At 41.7% G+C, this 15188-nt stretch overlaps 1 protein-coding gene across 1 annotated transcript; it reads right to left on the reverse strand.

Annotated features, from left to right (window-relative positions):
* Positions 1–7903: 7903 nt before the first annotated feature.
* SLC35E3 (solute carrier family 35 member E3) lies at positions 7904–14139 on the reverse strand. The gene is made up of 5 exons (XM_033058615.2): positions 13707–14139; positions 13509–13619; positions 11856–12014; positions 10842–10924; positions 7904–10383 (listed from the first exon to the last, which is right to left on the reverse strand). The coding sequence occupies exons 1-5, from the start codon at positions 14094–14096 to the stop codon at positions 10197–10199; spliced, it is 930 nt and encodes a 309-aa protein (XP_032914506.1). The 5' UTR covers positions 14097–14139; the 3' UTR covers positions 7904–10196.
* Positions 14140–15188: the final 1049 nt, after the last annotated feature.

The raw sequence follows: 15188 nt of genomic DNA on the forward strand, positions 1-15188 counted from the left end.
TACTTCAGAGAGATCCATTCCCAGCCATTTCTTCCATCCTCTTGCTGCTCCTTCTGTTATTTGTGTACCTACGGTATAAAGTGGAAAAAGTGACCTGGCACACCTGAGAAAGAATGTGATTTTTTTCCTGTAGATCAGTTCCCTGAGGTAGTCCCGAGCAGCTACATAGCAGCTGGCCCAGGACATCACTGGAATGGCAGTAGACAGGTAGGCAGGGAGAAGTTGGGATCTGCTTCAGCTATCTTACACAGCAGCATTACTGAGGAGGAAGATTACATTAAGCTTGGCTGATTTCAGGGCACACCACTGCGAGAGAGGTGTTCCATTCTGCTCCTTGTCTCCTCACTTACAGCTGCAAACTGATGATGAGGACGTTTTTGGAAGCAGTGTGGTGTTGGATTGCCTCAGCCTCCGTGTACTGTTTGGTGATGCAGCTGAGCCCATCAAACACCTCACCGAAAGAATGTCCCAAGCTCATCTAATGCCCTGTTGAAACAATGGCCTTGCCAGGAGCTGTGCATTCCTAGCTAAGTATGTCTTTGAACTGGCTTTGGCTCCTTTGACCACAGATTTATCTGATTCAACAGCAGGATATTTACTTGTATTTGCTGCTACTATGTCAGCTTGCTTTATCAAGAACACATAAGACATCATAAAGAAAGCAGCAGGGACACACAGCTGGAAGCAGAGAATTGGAGATGGAAATGGGGAAATAACTCCTTCTGAAGGCACTGAGCCCTTCCATGGTCTTTTCCTTATCATCTAACCACACCTTGAATGTTATCTCCTGTACAGTCACCTGGGTTAATAAACCAGTTGAAACTGGGACCACATTCCCAGAAGTTTCCCTCAGGTGTTACTCAGGAAGAAGCAAAGAGTCCATGATAGCACCGATGGTTACTTTAGCTACCCAAAGCCAGCTTTTCCTGTGCTGCATAGAAGCCAAAAGGTTTGCAAGATGAGTTGTGTTGATAGAAGGCACTTCTGATGGTAATTTGCAGTTGTGTTTTGTAACTCATTTGCTCTGTACTTCCAACTGCAAGTGTTCTTTTCTGTGAAAGCTGATTTAAAAATACAAGTCATCACTCCCTTCTGCTGTTGTTGGGACTTTGTGGCGAAAGTTACTGCCTTTGCAACATGATTTAAGTTGGAGGGATTGTTGGAAGTTATACAAGTCTAACATTTTTAATGTCGGGGTTTGTTCACCTTTGCCCAGGAGGAGAGGATTGAAATTTCTCTTCAAAAGACGCTGTTTGGGTGGGGTCAGCTGAGTTTAACATCTACAGAATGGGAGTAGCCAGAACATGCACAGGAGACAAGCGAATATGAACGAACATTACCTGCCCCAGTGCAGTAGGAGACACCTGGTCAGAGGAAAGATCGCTAAGACAACCGAAGAATTGAGGACCAAATTCGCATTGAAGGCGAAGGGATCAATAACCAATAGGAAACAGAATACTAAGATTTGTGTAATTTAAGACCAATGAACGTGAATTTCTTTGGGATTAGTCTGTATAAATATGTGAAATGTGTGGTGAAAAACCATTTGTGATGGAATGATTTTCACTGCACAACCCAGGCATGTGTGGACGAAATAATTTCTACTGCACATCCTGGCTGACATAACATCTTGGCCAGAAAAAAAGTACTGCCTTGATTCTCTAACAATGCAGAGATGTTGGAGAGTTTCTGTTTTTCCCACAGTTTCGGTGACAGGATCTCTACCCACATCTCAGTTCTCACTCTGGCATGTTAAACTGGTACCCCAGGGATTGTATACAAGGGAGACCACGGCATGGGCACACATTCCTCTTTGCTGACACAGACAGGAAAAGGACGATTGTCTCTGGAAAAGCAGAAGCCTGAAGTAGCTAGGGAGCAGTACTGATACACACCACTGGAAACCTCTGCACACGGACTGGGTCCTTTTGGTTCATGCAGCCATAGAATTATTTTATGCAACAGTAAAACAATGAGTGCACTAAAACTAAGAAAACGGTATCTATCTATGTTTTATATATGCATATCAGCTCTCCATTTTTACTAGATTCTGGTTCCAGTTTCCAGTGCAAGCAATCCCTCTTTAGAGCCCAGTGTCTCTGGCTTCTAGTACAATCCAATCCTGCCAAACCACTTTTGCAACAAAGCCTTTAGGAAAATTTTTCTTTATCTCAGTCATTCTTAGCACCTCAAATATAAACCTCATTGGACAAATAAGGACATCACACCATAAAATAATTTCCTCAGACATGTTTGCATACACTGATTTATATTCATTTTTTAAAAGGAAGCTCCGAAGATGAGGAGACTTGTTCATCTTACTTTTACACTCAATGAAAACACTGAGAATACTTAACTTGAAGGTGTTTAAATCCTGGCTTGCTTAGGGACAATTAACTGATTGGAAAATTAACCAGCCTTCATAAATAATATCTCTGTGATTTGTTTGACATCCAGTGAATTACTATAGGCTGTCAAAGAAGCAGAAACAGATGATGTTGCAGAGCCTGGTTCAGCTAAATAAAGCACACTGAAAAATGGGATCAACATATAATATTCCAAATATCTTCCCTTTATACGGGGGACAAGGGGAAGAGAGAACTGCCAGTCCACAGGAGGCTGCAGAGGCTGGAAGCAAGGCACTGAGGCTCAGAGCCAGTCTCCCAAAGACTTCCAGACCACTTCAAGGCTCATCAATATCGTGAGTGCTTAAGAAGCTCTTTGAGGACTTCTATCTGAGAGGCTGGTAGGGGTACATGAAAACAGTGTTTTCTCACCATTTCGTTTATAAGAGACACTTCCTCCTTCAAAACCTGTCTTCTGGGTCTGGGCGTGGGGACGTTACATCCGGACTATGGATAGAGGCACATCCCACTCCCCCCCCACCCCGTTTCCCCCGATCCTGTTTCCAGCCGTGTGGTGTCACCCTTCCCCCTTGTCCGAGCACGGACGCTTGCCTGCCTGCGCAGGAAGGCTCTACAGCCACTCGTGGCTGTTCTGCCTAGCAGAGAGCCATATAAACTTCCCAGTTCAGACAGATCAAGGAGCAGAAGCAAAAGCCCAAGCTAGGTCCGTGGGGAGACACGGGACTTGTGCCTTTAAGCAGGAACGTGACATTCCACTGATGCAGCCCTCTCATATAATGTTTGCTAGGAGCATGTCTTCAACTACATCTGCTAATTTCTCAAAGTTTCTGAATTTACATTCCTGTCTTCAGCATCCAATGATATCCAGACACTGGATATCTGGTTCTGGTTCTGTAAACTTGCATCTCTTTCTATAAAACCAACTTGGAGCAGGTGCTCAGCAATCCCAGCTCGGTGCCAACCTCACACGTGTTTATTCAAGCTGTCAGCTGGAATTCTTTGAGACTGTAGGGGTATAGAATGAAGGTTTACATATCCATCCCCATAGGGACAAAGCTATGAATGAAATGGAAAATGCTTTGTGGAAAAGTTTTGCTTAGGCTTTGTTTGAGGAAAAAAACTACCACATCTCTGGGGAATGATGCTAGCTGAAAAACATTGGTACATTGTTAACCCTGATCAGCAGAACCACCTTAACAGTCAGAAAAGCAAGATTGTATGTTTTCAGAAATGTATCATAATTTCCTGGAGGGCATATGATCACTACTGTCAGTTTCTTCTCTCAACTGGATTAACAAATAGGAAACCAGTTTCTGACTAACCACCACAAGAGATGCACTTAACAAGTAAAGCACTTTGGATCCCAGACTTTAATGCTGCTTTGGACTCTCTGGAGAGAAGAATCTATTTCACAACTGTTGATGCTGTATAATAGGAGCTGGAGAGACTTCTTCCATTCAGCTCAAAGACAGAAGCTTGATTAAGAAGATCATAATCCAAGATTTTAATACACAAATTTAGTGTATTGTAAAACAAAATACATTCAGTCACTCTAGCTAGAAAATAAAGTGCACAAATGGTTTTTTTTCCCCAGCAAGTAAGGAGGATTAAAAACACTGTGGGCAGAGTAAGGAAACATAAAAAGGACTCAATTTCTTGGTTGAGTAGGATACCTAATTTAGTTGGAGACAAAAAAAATGTCAAACTTGTCGATTATACAGCTTCCTTTTTGGAAGTGCTGAGCCAATGCCATTCTCTATCAAGTTCTCTTGAAAGGGAAGAAGTTCACACTGACAAATCTGGCTGTTATTGAGCTGCCTAATTGTGGAGTTAAGCATCTAAACTTAGATCTTATATTTAAAAACTTGCATAGATGTGTATGTGCTGTTTACTCTTCTCAGTTGTTTCTTAGTCCATTGTCTCACTTTCTTTTTTTTCTTTAATCACAACCACCTCTATCCTATGGTCTCAGTATCCATGATTATTCCATATGCTTCAGAACACAGCTCCTTTAAAGGAGTTTGCTTCTCAGTCTCTGCTTAGTAAGAAAGTAAAACAAGTTTTTTGTGCCAAGGTCATGAAAAATTACATTCTTGTGCTCTGCTTCAACCAGAGATCTCCTCCCTGCATTTCCTGGATGAGACATAGCCATCTATGATTCTAAAATAATCCTACTCTTTTCTGACAACACTGCTTAGCTACATGTGTATCCTGCATGAGCGTGTTATCCACAGAGCCAACAGCCATGCTGGACTTCTTGGAGCTCCTTGAATATAACCACATGCCTTCAAATGAATGGCTTGTATTCATGTTCTAGTGAAGCCACAAACAGATCAGAAAATACCTTTGCAATGCCAATCCTCCAAGCAGCCTTTGGATTGCTACCCCTACTTGCTTCTAAATAGGTAATTTACTTTAATTACATTTTGTTTAATCTGCCCATGTCTGTTGCTGCCTATCCATTATAAAGGCAGCACATTGTGCCTGTTTGCTACTAAGCAAGTGCAGCTGGGAAGGCACGTGCAACTCCTGAACTGACTAATTACCTCTTAACTCAGGTTAACCTGAATCCTCCTGCATTTTAAGAAAATAACTTTTTCTGGATTGGAAAGCAGACAAGGGTCCCCTATGTGAAAAAAACAGCAGCAGTGGGTGAGATCAATGTATTTATGTGAGCAGTGATACAATTTCTGTCTCAATTCCAGAATTCCATAAACTGTATCATAACTATACAGAAAGGACAGACTGGAATAGGAAAGGGAGCTTATGCATCTACTAAAGGAAATGACAAAGACTAAATTTGGAAAGTGTTAGAAACCGTGAGGCAACTAAAACAATGAAAAGGGATCACATTTCCCCCTTCTTCAGCCCTTGTACTGTAGATTGTAACTATGACCCCTTGGGCAGGGCTGGATCCCCTGCTGCTGAGACAAGGCAATGGAGTATGTTCCACTCCCCAGGGCCACAGAATCACAGAACAGAATCATTAGGTCCATTAGACCTTTCAGGTCATTTTACACACATAAAAAATACAAGAGAATGATCCACGTCAGTCGGATGAAAGGAGAAACAGCAACTTCAGTGAGACAAGCCCCATGGGGAGAGGTGATATGTTTTCATTGGACCAACTGATACAGCTGAAAAAAAGCAGAGCAGCTTTCAGGAGCACAAACCCTCCTTCACCAAGCCCAGCATCATTGGAGCAGGGGAGAAACAACAATAGCTCCCTTCTCTCAAGGAAGGTTAATCACTGCTGTGGAACAAGCTTGGCAAAGATCTTATACTGTCTGAATCCAGCTTTTTTCATGGCATTTATATTTTTAATTTTATATTATTAAAAACTACTTTATACTGTATTTGTCAACTACTACAGCACAGTAAGAATGCAAACAACTAGGCTCGTGCATTCTTTGCAATACCTGCTTGGAGATGATACCCACACCTCTCTCCTGCTGCTTAGCACAGGCCTGTTAGGGAAGATGTCTCTATGTCTTACAGTAGGATTTCTCATCACCCAAGACAATAGCAGCTCCTGCTGATCATTTTTTCCTTTGTGTTCTTAACCTATGCAGCTGACATCCCAATCATCTTTGAAACAACTGAGCTGTCAAATGGAAGGCTGAGACCGCAATCAGAGGGAGAGCACCTGCAGAAGAGAATGAATTTGCATGAAGCAGCAAAGCCGTACTTCTTTTCATCTGCCTGATTGTAACAGGAGAAAAACAAAGAGCTGCATCTTCAAAATTAGAAGAGTGAAATTCTTTTGCGAAACCAAACATATTTTCACTACATATGCACAGTAGCCTTTCATTTATTAAAACACTATTTAGTTTTCTCATTAAACAGGGAGTTTGGGTTTTGAAAGGCTAAAATAAAATTTTAAGAAGAAAAAACCCCGTAAGGCAAATACCTGCAAGTCTTTAATCCAAACTCCATTTCTTTCATAGTCTAGGTAAGACATAACTATTTAACTGGAAGCAAATCTGACATCTTGGAAGAAAAATCTTAATATGAAAGGTGGTATGAGGGACTAAGTTCTGCTCTCCGAATTCCCTTAACCTGCAAGCTTATTGTTAAAAGCAGGGCCATAAAAAGCAGGAAGTTGAAAAGCTCTCACCAATCAGTAAGCCTTTTTTCCTTTCCTAAGGACATTGGTGAATTTCAGGCCAGATGTTTCTTAGTCACTGCTAAACACCTGAACAGTGTGCCAGTGTCCAGTTTTGCTCAAGAGCAGGACTCTCCTCAGCAGCCCAACTGTACCAATACATACAGCCAGCCATGAAATCCAGCATAATTTGACAGATTTTGAAGATTTGACAAACTAGATGTGGGTTAGACATTAGCTCAACTCCAAAATGTTAAAAACCACTCTTCTGAAACTCTTGTATAATAAGACATTATAAAAATGAGATTTTACCATAATATTTAACCAGCATTGACTACCACTAATATTTTTTTAAAAGTTTCATAAAAAAACTATGGGTAGCCTAAACAAAATTTTAACGTTGCTTTAGCCCCAGGCCATTGCTGGGCATTCATTTAATGAAATGAGACAGAGGATACAGTCCTGCTGAATTGCAGTTCTGTCCTGAATGTTGTAGACTTCCTGCAAGACAAACCTCCTTTTCATACATGTAACAGCAGCAAACCACGCTCCTTCAACCTCAAGCCTGAGTAAGCAGCTGTTCACCCATCTACAGGAAAACTCTGGCACTCTGCCCTGGAGCCTGCAAGAACTTAGCAAGTTGTACAAAACCCAATGCAAAAGCTGTCAAACAAGCACAAAGTTACCAAAGTTAAAGGCAACACAAAGCTTTACACTAAGTATCTCTTAAACGAAGACATATTTCCTATTGCTTTGGGGAAAATGGGAAAACCTTGCGGATTTTGTTCTAAAGTGTTTTTGTAAGGCTAGATGACTTACTACTAGTCACTCACATTTTAATCAAAATCATCTGCTCTCATTTTTAAATGCCATCTTGGTATCTACAGTTCCATTTGAACTACATCAATGGTGGCTTTTTAAAGTAAAGAATGCTAATATAGCAGCAAAGTACTGCATGATAGAAAAGAACCAAAGCCTATGCTGTTACCACAGTTTAGTCATATAAAGTATGAATATAAATTAAATGAAAAGCAGAAAGGAAACACTAGGGCATGTATGGTAAGGCTTCAATTGCAACAGCTCACACAGGGTGATGACTACACGTCGCTGAAGAAGGTAAGTCTCTGATTTCTCTTTCAGGAAAGCCAAAACTCATATAAATACACATAGTTAGCAGGAGAACACATTCAAGTGATGTAGTGAAAAATAGAAAAAGTATCAGAGATTTTTATGAGACTCCAGTTTTACCTGATGATTTAAAGTTTCCCTCATTTGAGCCATGAGTCCAAAAAGTTCAAACTCCCTGCTGTATTCATGTGGGCAGAAATCCATGTGGTACCATTTTGTCTGATACACACCTAGACCCCCAAAGTCATGTAATTCAAAAGGAAGATGAAAAAAGACAACTCCTCTCTTCTGCAATAAGCAGGTATCAGACAAATGATTAAAAATTTATTCCTACCCTACACATGGTATCTAAAGAAACAATACATACAAAGATCTATTTATTCCACAATTACACAAGCATCCTGGATTTAATATTTTGAACCATATGACAAAGTTCAATATACTTTATTTATTAGATACAACAAGTAAATCTTAAAAGAGAGTTCTTGAATTCATGGAAAAAAAATCACATCACTTAAGTGACTCCCACACACACCTTCCAGCACCAGATTATATTTATAATGTAGTTTTTTAATGATGCTGTTAACTTTCTCTTGCAGAACTGCTCCTCTCTTTACAGAGTCTTTTGTATTTCCAGGCATGGTTGTTGAGTTCATTCTACCACTTTATATATATATATTTACATTCATCTCATCTCAAATATTTTTGTCATACAGGCATATAATTCAGTTGTTTTCTAGCTGTTTTTTTTGCAGTCTATCTACATCTCAAAAGAACTTGTGCATGGCACAAATTAATGAAAATGGCTTTCTCAGTGTACATACTGAAGGATATGCATCCAGAGCCCGACATCTGAACACATCTTTCAGTAGTCCAGGCTATATTTTTAAACTAATTATACAGATCTATAAAACCGTAGTTAAAAAAAATTATTCTTGGACCAGTACAATGTCCAAGAAACAGTTGGTAAAGATGTAAAATTATTCAGGTATTTGTAAGTCTGAAATGATACAGAGTGTTACTGTATAAACCTAGGTTACACAGAAGAGTAACTTTTTCTTAAATCAAGAACTCTGTAACACAAGCTTAAGAAAAGTTGCATTGTTTCCAACACAAAGACTTCTTACCTCTATTGTAAAAAAACTTAAAGGAACTAAATATTATTTCTGTCAGTGGCCGCACAACTTAAATACTTGGTTTTGTCCATACAATTCCCCTCTTTAAATCTGATAGAGGTAGATGAAGACAAAACAAACCCCAACATGTAAGGATTAAGATACTGCAATTAAATTCTAACCCTGCAAATCTAGTGAACATATGTTCTCACCAGATTTACGGTTATTTTTTCTTTCCCTTTTTAAACTAGAACAGCACTGAACTTTTTCCATCCACGTTGTCAAAACAAGTGCCTGATACTGCCATAAAATAATTTTCAAAGCATTTTTAATTAGAGCAGCAGGTCCCACCTTGCACTCTTCAGTCATTCAGATACAATTCCCAGGACTGTCTGTTAAGGAAATGCTGCCTCACACCCAGCAATGCCCACCCAGCCCTGGGCCTCTCCCCTAAAACCACGACAACAGACAAACCTGCAGATCCCACCCAAGGTAACCCCTGGGGAAAGGCATGGGAGCAAGGGAGGTGGTGCTGAAGCCAAGAGAGAACTGGGCAACCTTCACACCCATTAAAGACTGCGACCTTTCCAAAGCCTTCTCAAAAATATTTTTACCGTGGGTGTTTGTGTGCAAAGGCTGCAAAACGTTTGGTTACTACCACAAAATCAGAGATTTTATTAGGCTTACAGGTATTTACAAGATCTTGTGTAAAGTATTTGTTTTGGCACAGAGAAAATTATGAAGCAGTAACAACGTTTTTCAAAATGTCAATTACTTCATTAATGTTCTGACAAATTAAAAGAAAAAATTAAGATGAACTGTTTAGATCTGATTTCCTACTTTTCCACAGCTTGGCCTGTGGCTTCAGGTTTTCTGCTTTCCTCTTCACCTGTAATTTTATCTACTTTATTCATCTAAAAATCTATCCCTGTGCTGAAGCCATAGATAAGAAAACATATACAAGAAATAGGAATGAGTCTGGCAGCCTTTTTTGAAAATGACTGGGCAAAGTATGTTTCTCTCATCTTTGTTCATCAGACAAAAATGAGGAAGCATCACTATATACCAGAACATCTGCATAAAAGCACCTCCAAGTTTCTTCACAATGGCAATACTGACTTGATCACAGAGACAGGACTCTTTTTCTTTCTCTCTCTCTGTATTATAACTGTAGCCATCATGATCTCATTTGGTATGCAAAAAAATATAATTACTTCAGTACAATTTCCACAGCAATTTGAAGTGTGCCTTTTTCTCTTTTAAGTTAATGTCATAATTTAATGAAAATGATAGGACAGACTGAGATGTCAAAACCCCAGCATTTCACATCCTTCAGTTTGTTTGGTTTAGTTACAGAATAACAACCCTGACAGTTAAACTAAAACCATAGATCTACGTGGATGAGGCAATTTTGTGCATTCTAAAATCAATGCATATTTAAATACTTGTTTTCCTTCACAACAGTCTTCAGAAACTCTTGCTCTATGGACGCTGGACCAATTTACTCTTATTGCTTTCCTGCTCACTAAGCTTGAAGTGGGTGTAGGCTAAAATGCCAAACAGCGTGCACAGAATCCCAAGGCCTTGGTTAACAGACAATGGATCCTTAAATAAGAGGCACCCTCCCAGGAGGGTGATGCAGAACTTGAAATGTCCAAACATGTTATACCTAGACATCTGTTAAGGATAATAGCTAATACCAGTATTATTTTTTGTAAAAAGAAACACTTGGAATTTTCATTAGTTCTACCCAAAGCATGCAATGGTACGCTGTGTTCACTCAACTCATACAGTTTTCCCAATCCCTGAGGCTGCAGTAACCTCCAGCTAAAGCCTTTCACCCCTTTTCACTGCAGTCTGATGGACATGCCAACACTTCCTCAAGGCAGTCAAAGCGTGAGTTAACATTCCTTGCAGGTATGAAGGTCAGTGAGTGAACAGCAATTACCTATACAAATCCCAAACAAAGAAACAAAATACACTAAAACATGAACATGCTTTTCCACCTTCATCATTTAAAATAAACCAGGAAGGTTATCAAACAATTTTCCCACATAAATCAGCCCAAATGAATTCCACCATAATTAATCTGCAAACAGGAGAAACGACCAATGTTACAAAGGATACGTGACAGGTGATGTATTTCCAATGATCCAGTAAATGGACAAGTTTACCATAAAGGCTATTATTCCAGACAGCAGTACCATTATCTGTGGATTAATGGATACAGTCAGCAATTGGAACTTGCTTTTGGCAATTTGTAGATACATTCCAGGTTATTTATTTCGTTTCATTTACTTTCAAATGCAAAGTATCAGGCAAGAAAAACATATGGAAAACAAAAATAGAAACAGTTTCAAATCAGTACAGACACTGGTGATGTGTATAAGCAGCTCAGGGTATGACATCCATAAATATACACTGATAGAGTCACAGGCCTCTTCTCCTTTTCTCTTGGTGAACATTTAAGAGTGGTTTGGAAAATCCAGACACTCATCCACATACATAGAGGTTGTATTCTTTAACTTTGAGATAAAGTCTTATTTATGGCCACAACAAAAACTATTTTAGCAAAATATTTTATCTGATTTTATTTGATATGTGATTTTATTACTGTGAATATTTGCTATCCCATTCATAAATTGCAATGCTACATGACCCATCACTGAGGGAACAATCAGCAGTAGTAAGAATATGCCACTGGCTCTTTTTTGGACAGAAGGATACGGAGAGAAACTATAGTTTTCTTGGTGAAAATACACTAATTCTAGAGAACAACCAGTGTTGGCATCCTTCCACAGAAGAGAAGTTGAGAGTGTCTCTTTCTGTGAGTGCACAGTCAGAGCTAGAACTAGAGCACTTAGTACACTAGTAGAAGCTTCTGGATTTTGATAGATTTTCCTGTTGTTCAGACGCCCTCTAAATAGAAACAAGAATAAGGAGATAAATCAATTGACAGACTCGCTCCTCTCAGAGGAAGTGGAGCAGACTCAACAAGGGGCTTTTTGTCCTGCACATGCCCCTCTCATCTCCCCTTAGCCGACAGCTGTACAAAAATCTGTTTCACAAAGGAAGAGATCTTACTACCAAATTTAACTACATCACTGACGATTATTCAAATAAAGTCAATAAAAGCCTTACCACAGCAGAAAGCGTCCAGGGCCCAAATATTCCGCCTTCTCCAAAGACTGGCTCAAAGAAGGGGATGATGAACAACAACATAGCTGAGGACATTGGTGCCTGATAGTACAACAGCTGCATAGAGTTTACCTGCAACTCATGCTGCTTAGCACCTACCCACTAAAACCAAAAGAGAAAGCTGTTAAACACGAGGGAAAAATCCACAAATTGAAAAACCTGAGCAAAAGAAAACCGGCTACTAACAGAGAGGGAGTCTCATGTGGACAACACTACTTAAACAGGCTGTTGAGCCTCACCTTTCCCTCACTGGAGGCCCCATGTGTTTGTCTCTTTCAAGTGAAAAAGCCATGAGAGGAGAAAATCATATGCAGGCGCAGTGAAAAGACTGCCTAAACTTTCCTTTTCCCATAGCCTGGGGGTAAAGTATCATGCTTGAGGAAGAACAAATAGGTTGTGGAGTTGGGAAGAAAACAGCAGCTCCCCTTTATTTTCAACACAAATTCCAGATCCTGCTTGCCTTGGAGCTGAGTATCCTTGCCTAAGCAGGGACTGGATTCCGTTCCTTCCTTCTCATTTTCCTGTACATACCAGCTAACAAAACCAGTACATATTTGTCCTTTGTCAGTTTTTTTCCAGATTTAATGGATCAAATTTCAATATTGATTATAATTGACTCTAACTTCAATTATTAAGGTTGCATGCTTTCACAAATATTACTTATCTATGGCTATGCAGACAGATGTTATGGCCACAAGGACGTGTCTTTGTGTTGTGCCTAAAACTGACATTTAACACTACTTAAATCACATTAACTGTAAACTTGCATGTAAACTTGCTCAGGTTTTTTAATCTATATAATTTTACCCATAAATTATATCTGTATAATGCAGCACCTCTTTCCCCCTCCTCCCCTCAAAACAGGTCAAGGGATCATTATTTATCATCTTACACACTACGGGTCAAAGAGCCTCACTTTTTTTTGAGGCACAGTACACCTCATACAAAGAAGTTCACATTTAAATCTGTCACATCAACATGACAGGAGTTTCTAATTTAGGAGGCTCTTACAGTCATGGTCAATAACAAATCCGGTGAGCTATTAGTACAATGTTACAGCAGAAACGGCTGAGGCAGTCCTTGGACACATTAATTTTTAAAATCATAATTATCCAGAGAGGTTGTATTGTGTGTTTATGCATTAATTCACCCTCTACAAAACCACCTTAGATTGCGAATAGTCAAAACTGAAGAAGGATACTGATAAAATGCAAATAGCTCAAGGATAAACCATGGAATTTAAGGACTGGAAAATATCCTTTCTAGGGAAAAAGCTGAAACGCAAGGCACTTGCTTCAGCAAGAACATCTGCTGCCTCTAGAAAAAAGGCAGTTTTACTGCTAAAGCAATCTTCGCCTCTTGAAAATAACACTCGCGTTAAAGATGACACCCCAATTCTTAGCAGCAAGGACTTTCAATTCCTTCATTTATCAGGGGTTATGGTGGATTATGATAATTCGGTGATTTAAAAAAATAAATAAGGGAGCAGGGGAGCTATCCTGGGAGGCTGGGTGCTCCTTCAAGACCAAAGCCAGGGGCAGCAGTGGGAGCCCAACCACCCCAACGCTCCCGGCCCGCGCCGGCACCGTCACCCACCACTTGGTACACGGAGGTCACCAGCACGCCCAGGGTGGCGAACACTATCCCCAGGACGCTGAACTTCACGTCGTAGTAGGAGTTGAGGAAAACACCCAGCGTGATGGGCACCTGTGCAGGGGACACGGCGGCTTTAGGCACGGTCGCTGCCCTCGGCGCTGCCCCTCCCCGCTCCCCTCGGCCCCGCCGCCTCCTCACCAGGGTCAGCTTGATCCGCAGAGGGAAGGTCTTGCCGTAAGCCACGCTCTGGATGACCACGATGACCGGCGTGGTCATGGCCTTGGCCAGCTGGTAGGTACCGATGGTGTTGCTCTGCAGGGAGAGGTTGGTGAAGACGACGAAGCCGCAGAAGCTGAGGGCCAGCGGCAGCACCTGCGCGGGCTGCAGGCTCTTGGGGGAGAAGGCGCCGAGCGCCTGGCACAGGTAGAGGCCGAGCCAGGTGATGGCGAAGTGCACCAGGGTCAGGCTGAGGTTGGGGAAGCCCAGCCGCACGTACAGCCACTTGTTCAGGAAGACGATGCAGATGGAGGCGGCCAGATTGACCAGCAGCCCCGCGGCCAGCCGGCCCTGCGCCGGCAGCCAGCCCATGGCTGAGGCAGCCCGGCGGCCGCCAGCCCGCCCACCGGCCGGGCCCGCCGCCTCCCGCCCCGCCGGGACACGTGGGCTCGCGCCTTCCGGTGCCGCCCGCCCGAACGGCCCCGCCCGGGCGGCGGGGAGGGGCGGGGCACGGCGTGTGTGTGCCTCTGTGTGTGTGTGTGTGTGTGTGTGTGTGTGTGTGTGTGTGTGTGTGTGTGTGTGTGTGTGTGTGTGTGTGTGTGTGTGTGTGTGTGTGTGTGTGTGTGTGTGTGTGTGTGTGTGTGTGTGTGCGCGTTTGTATGTCTGTGTGCCCGTGTGTGCCTCTGTATGTGTATGTGTGTGTATGTCTGTGTGCCTCTGTATGCGTGTGCCTGTATCTGTGTGTGAGTTTGTACATCCGTGTGCCCGTGCCCCCAGCTCCTGCCCCACAGCCCTGACACGCAGAAATGCACCTCGGCGTTTCCTCCAAGCCACAAGTACCTGTCCACAACTGGACTGGGCATTTCCGCGAACACAAACACGACCTTGTACGTACAGATGGACAGTGCAAAGTACATTCTTTGTCAGGTGTCAAGAGACACCAGGTGTCAAGGAGCCAAAGTCCTTGCCTGACTGCACTGCGTGTGCTCTGCACTCCATCTCGTTAAGGGAAAGGCATCAAAACCCGTGTTTACACTTGTAAACGAGGGCAGAACAAGCTTTCAAAATAAACTACAAAATCTCGAACAGGAGGGGTTTCAATGTAAGATTATTTTTCCTCTGGTTTAGGATTTCATCAACATTTTAGCAACTTCTTCATGTACAGAACAACAGAAGCCATTGAGCAAGGCTGCCTTCCCTTCTAAAGGGCTGGAAGTAACCCCTCACTTTTGCTTTTTGGTTTTCCTCTCCTTCAGTATGTCTGTTTTCTTCTCCCCTACCTTCTCCATACACATTCCAGCAGTGTCACCTTTTTTCCCCCTGCATCCATGCACATTTTACTGCTAAGTAAAGTTTCCAGTCTACGGGGAGCTCTTTTTGGCATGTAGCAAATAGATTAAGGAGGTTCATACAATCACCAAATTTATATAATGACATTTTAGATTAGAATGAACAAACATTTTC

Source organism: Catharus ustulatus, chromosome 4, assembly GCF_009819885.2.
Source record: "Catharus ustulatus isolate bCatUst1 chromosome 4, bCatUst1.pri.v2, whole genome shotgun sequence".
NCBI classification, from domain to species: Eukaryota; Metazoa; Chordata; class Aves; order Passeriformes; family Turdidae; genus Catharus; species Catharus ustulatus.

Coding starts and splice junctions, on each gene's coding strand:
- SLC35E3 (XM_033058615.2), bottom strand. CDS start 14,096: ATGGGCTGGCTGCCGGCGCAGGGCCGGCTGGCCGCGGGGCTGCTGGTC. Junction 12,015..13,508: donor TGACCTCCGTGTACCAAGTG/GTGGGTGACGGT, acceptor TTTTGGTTTTAG/TGGGTAGGTGCTAAGCAGCA. Junction 10,925..11,855: donor CCTGGACGCTTTCTGCTGTG/GTAAGGCTTTTA, acceptor ATTAATCCACAG/ATAATGGTACTGCTGTCTGG.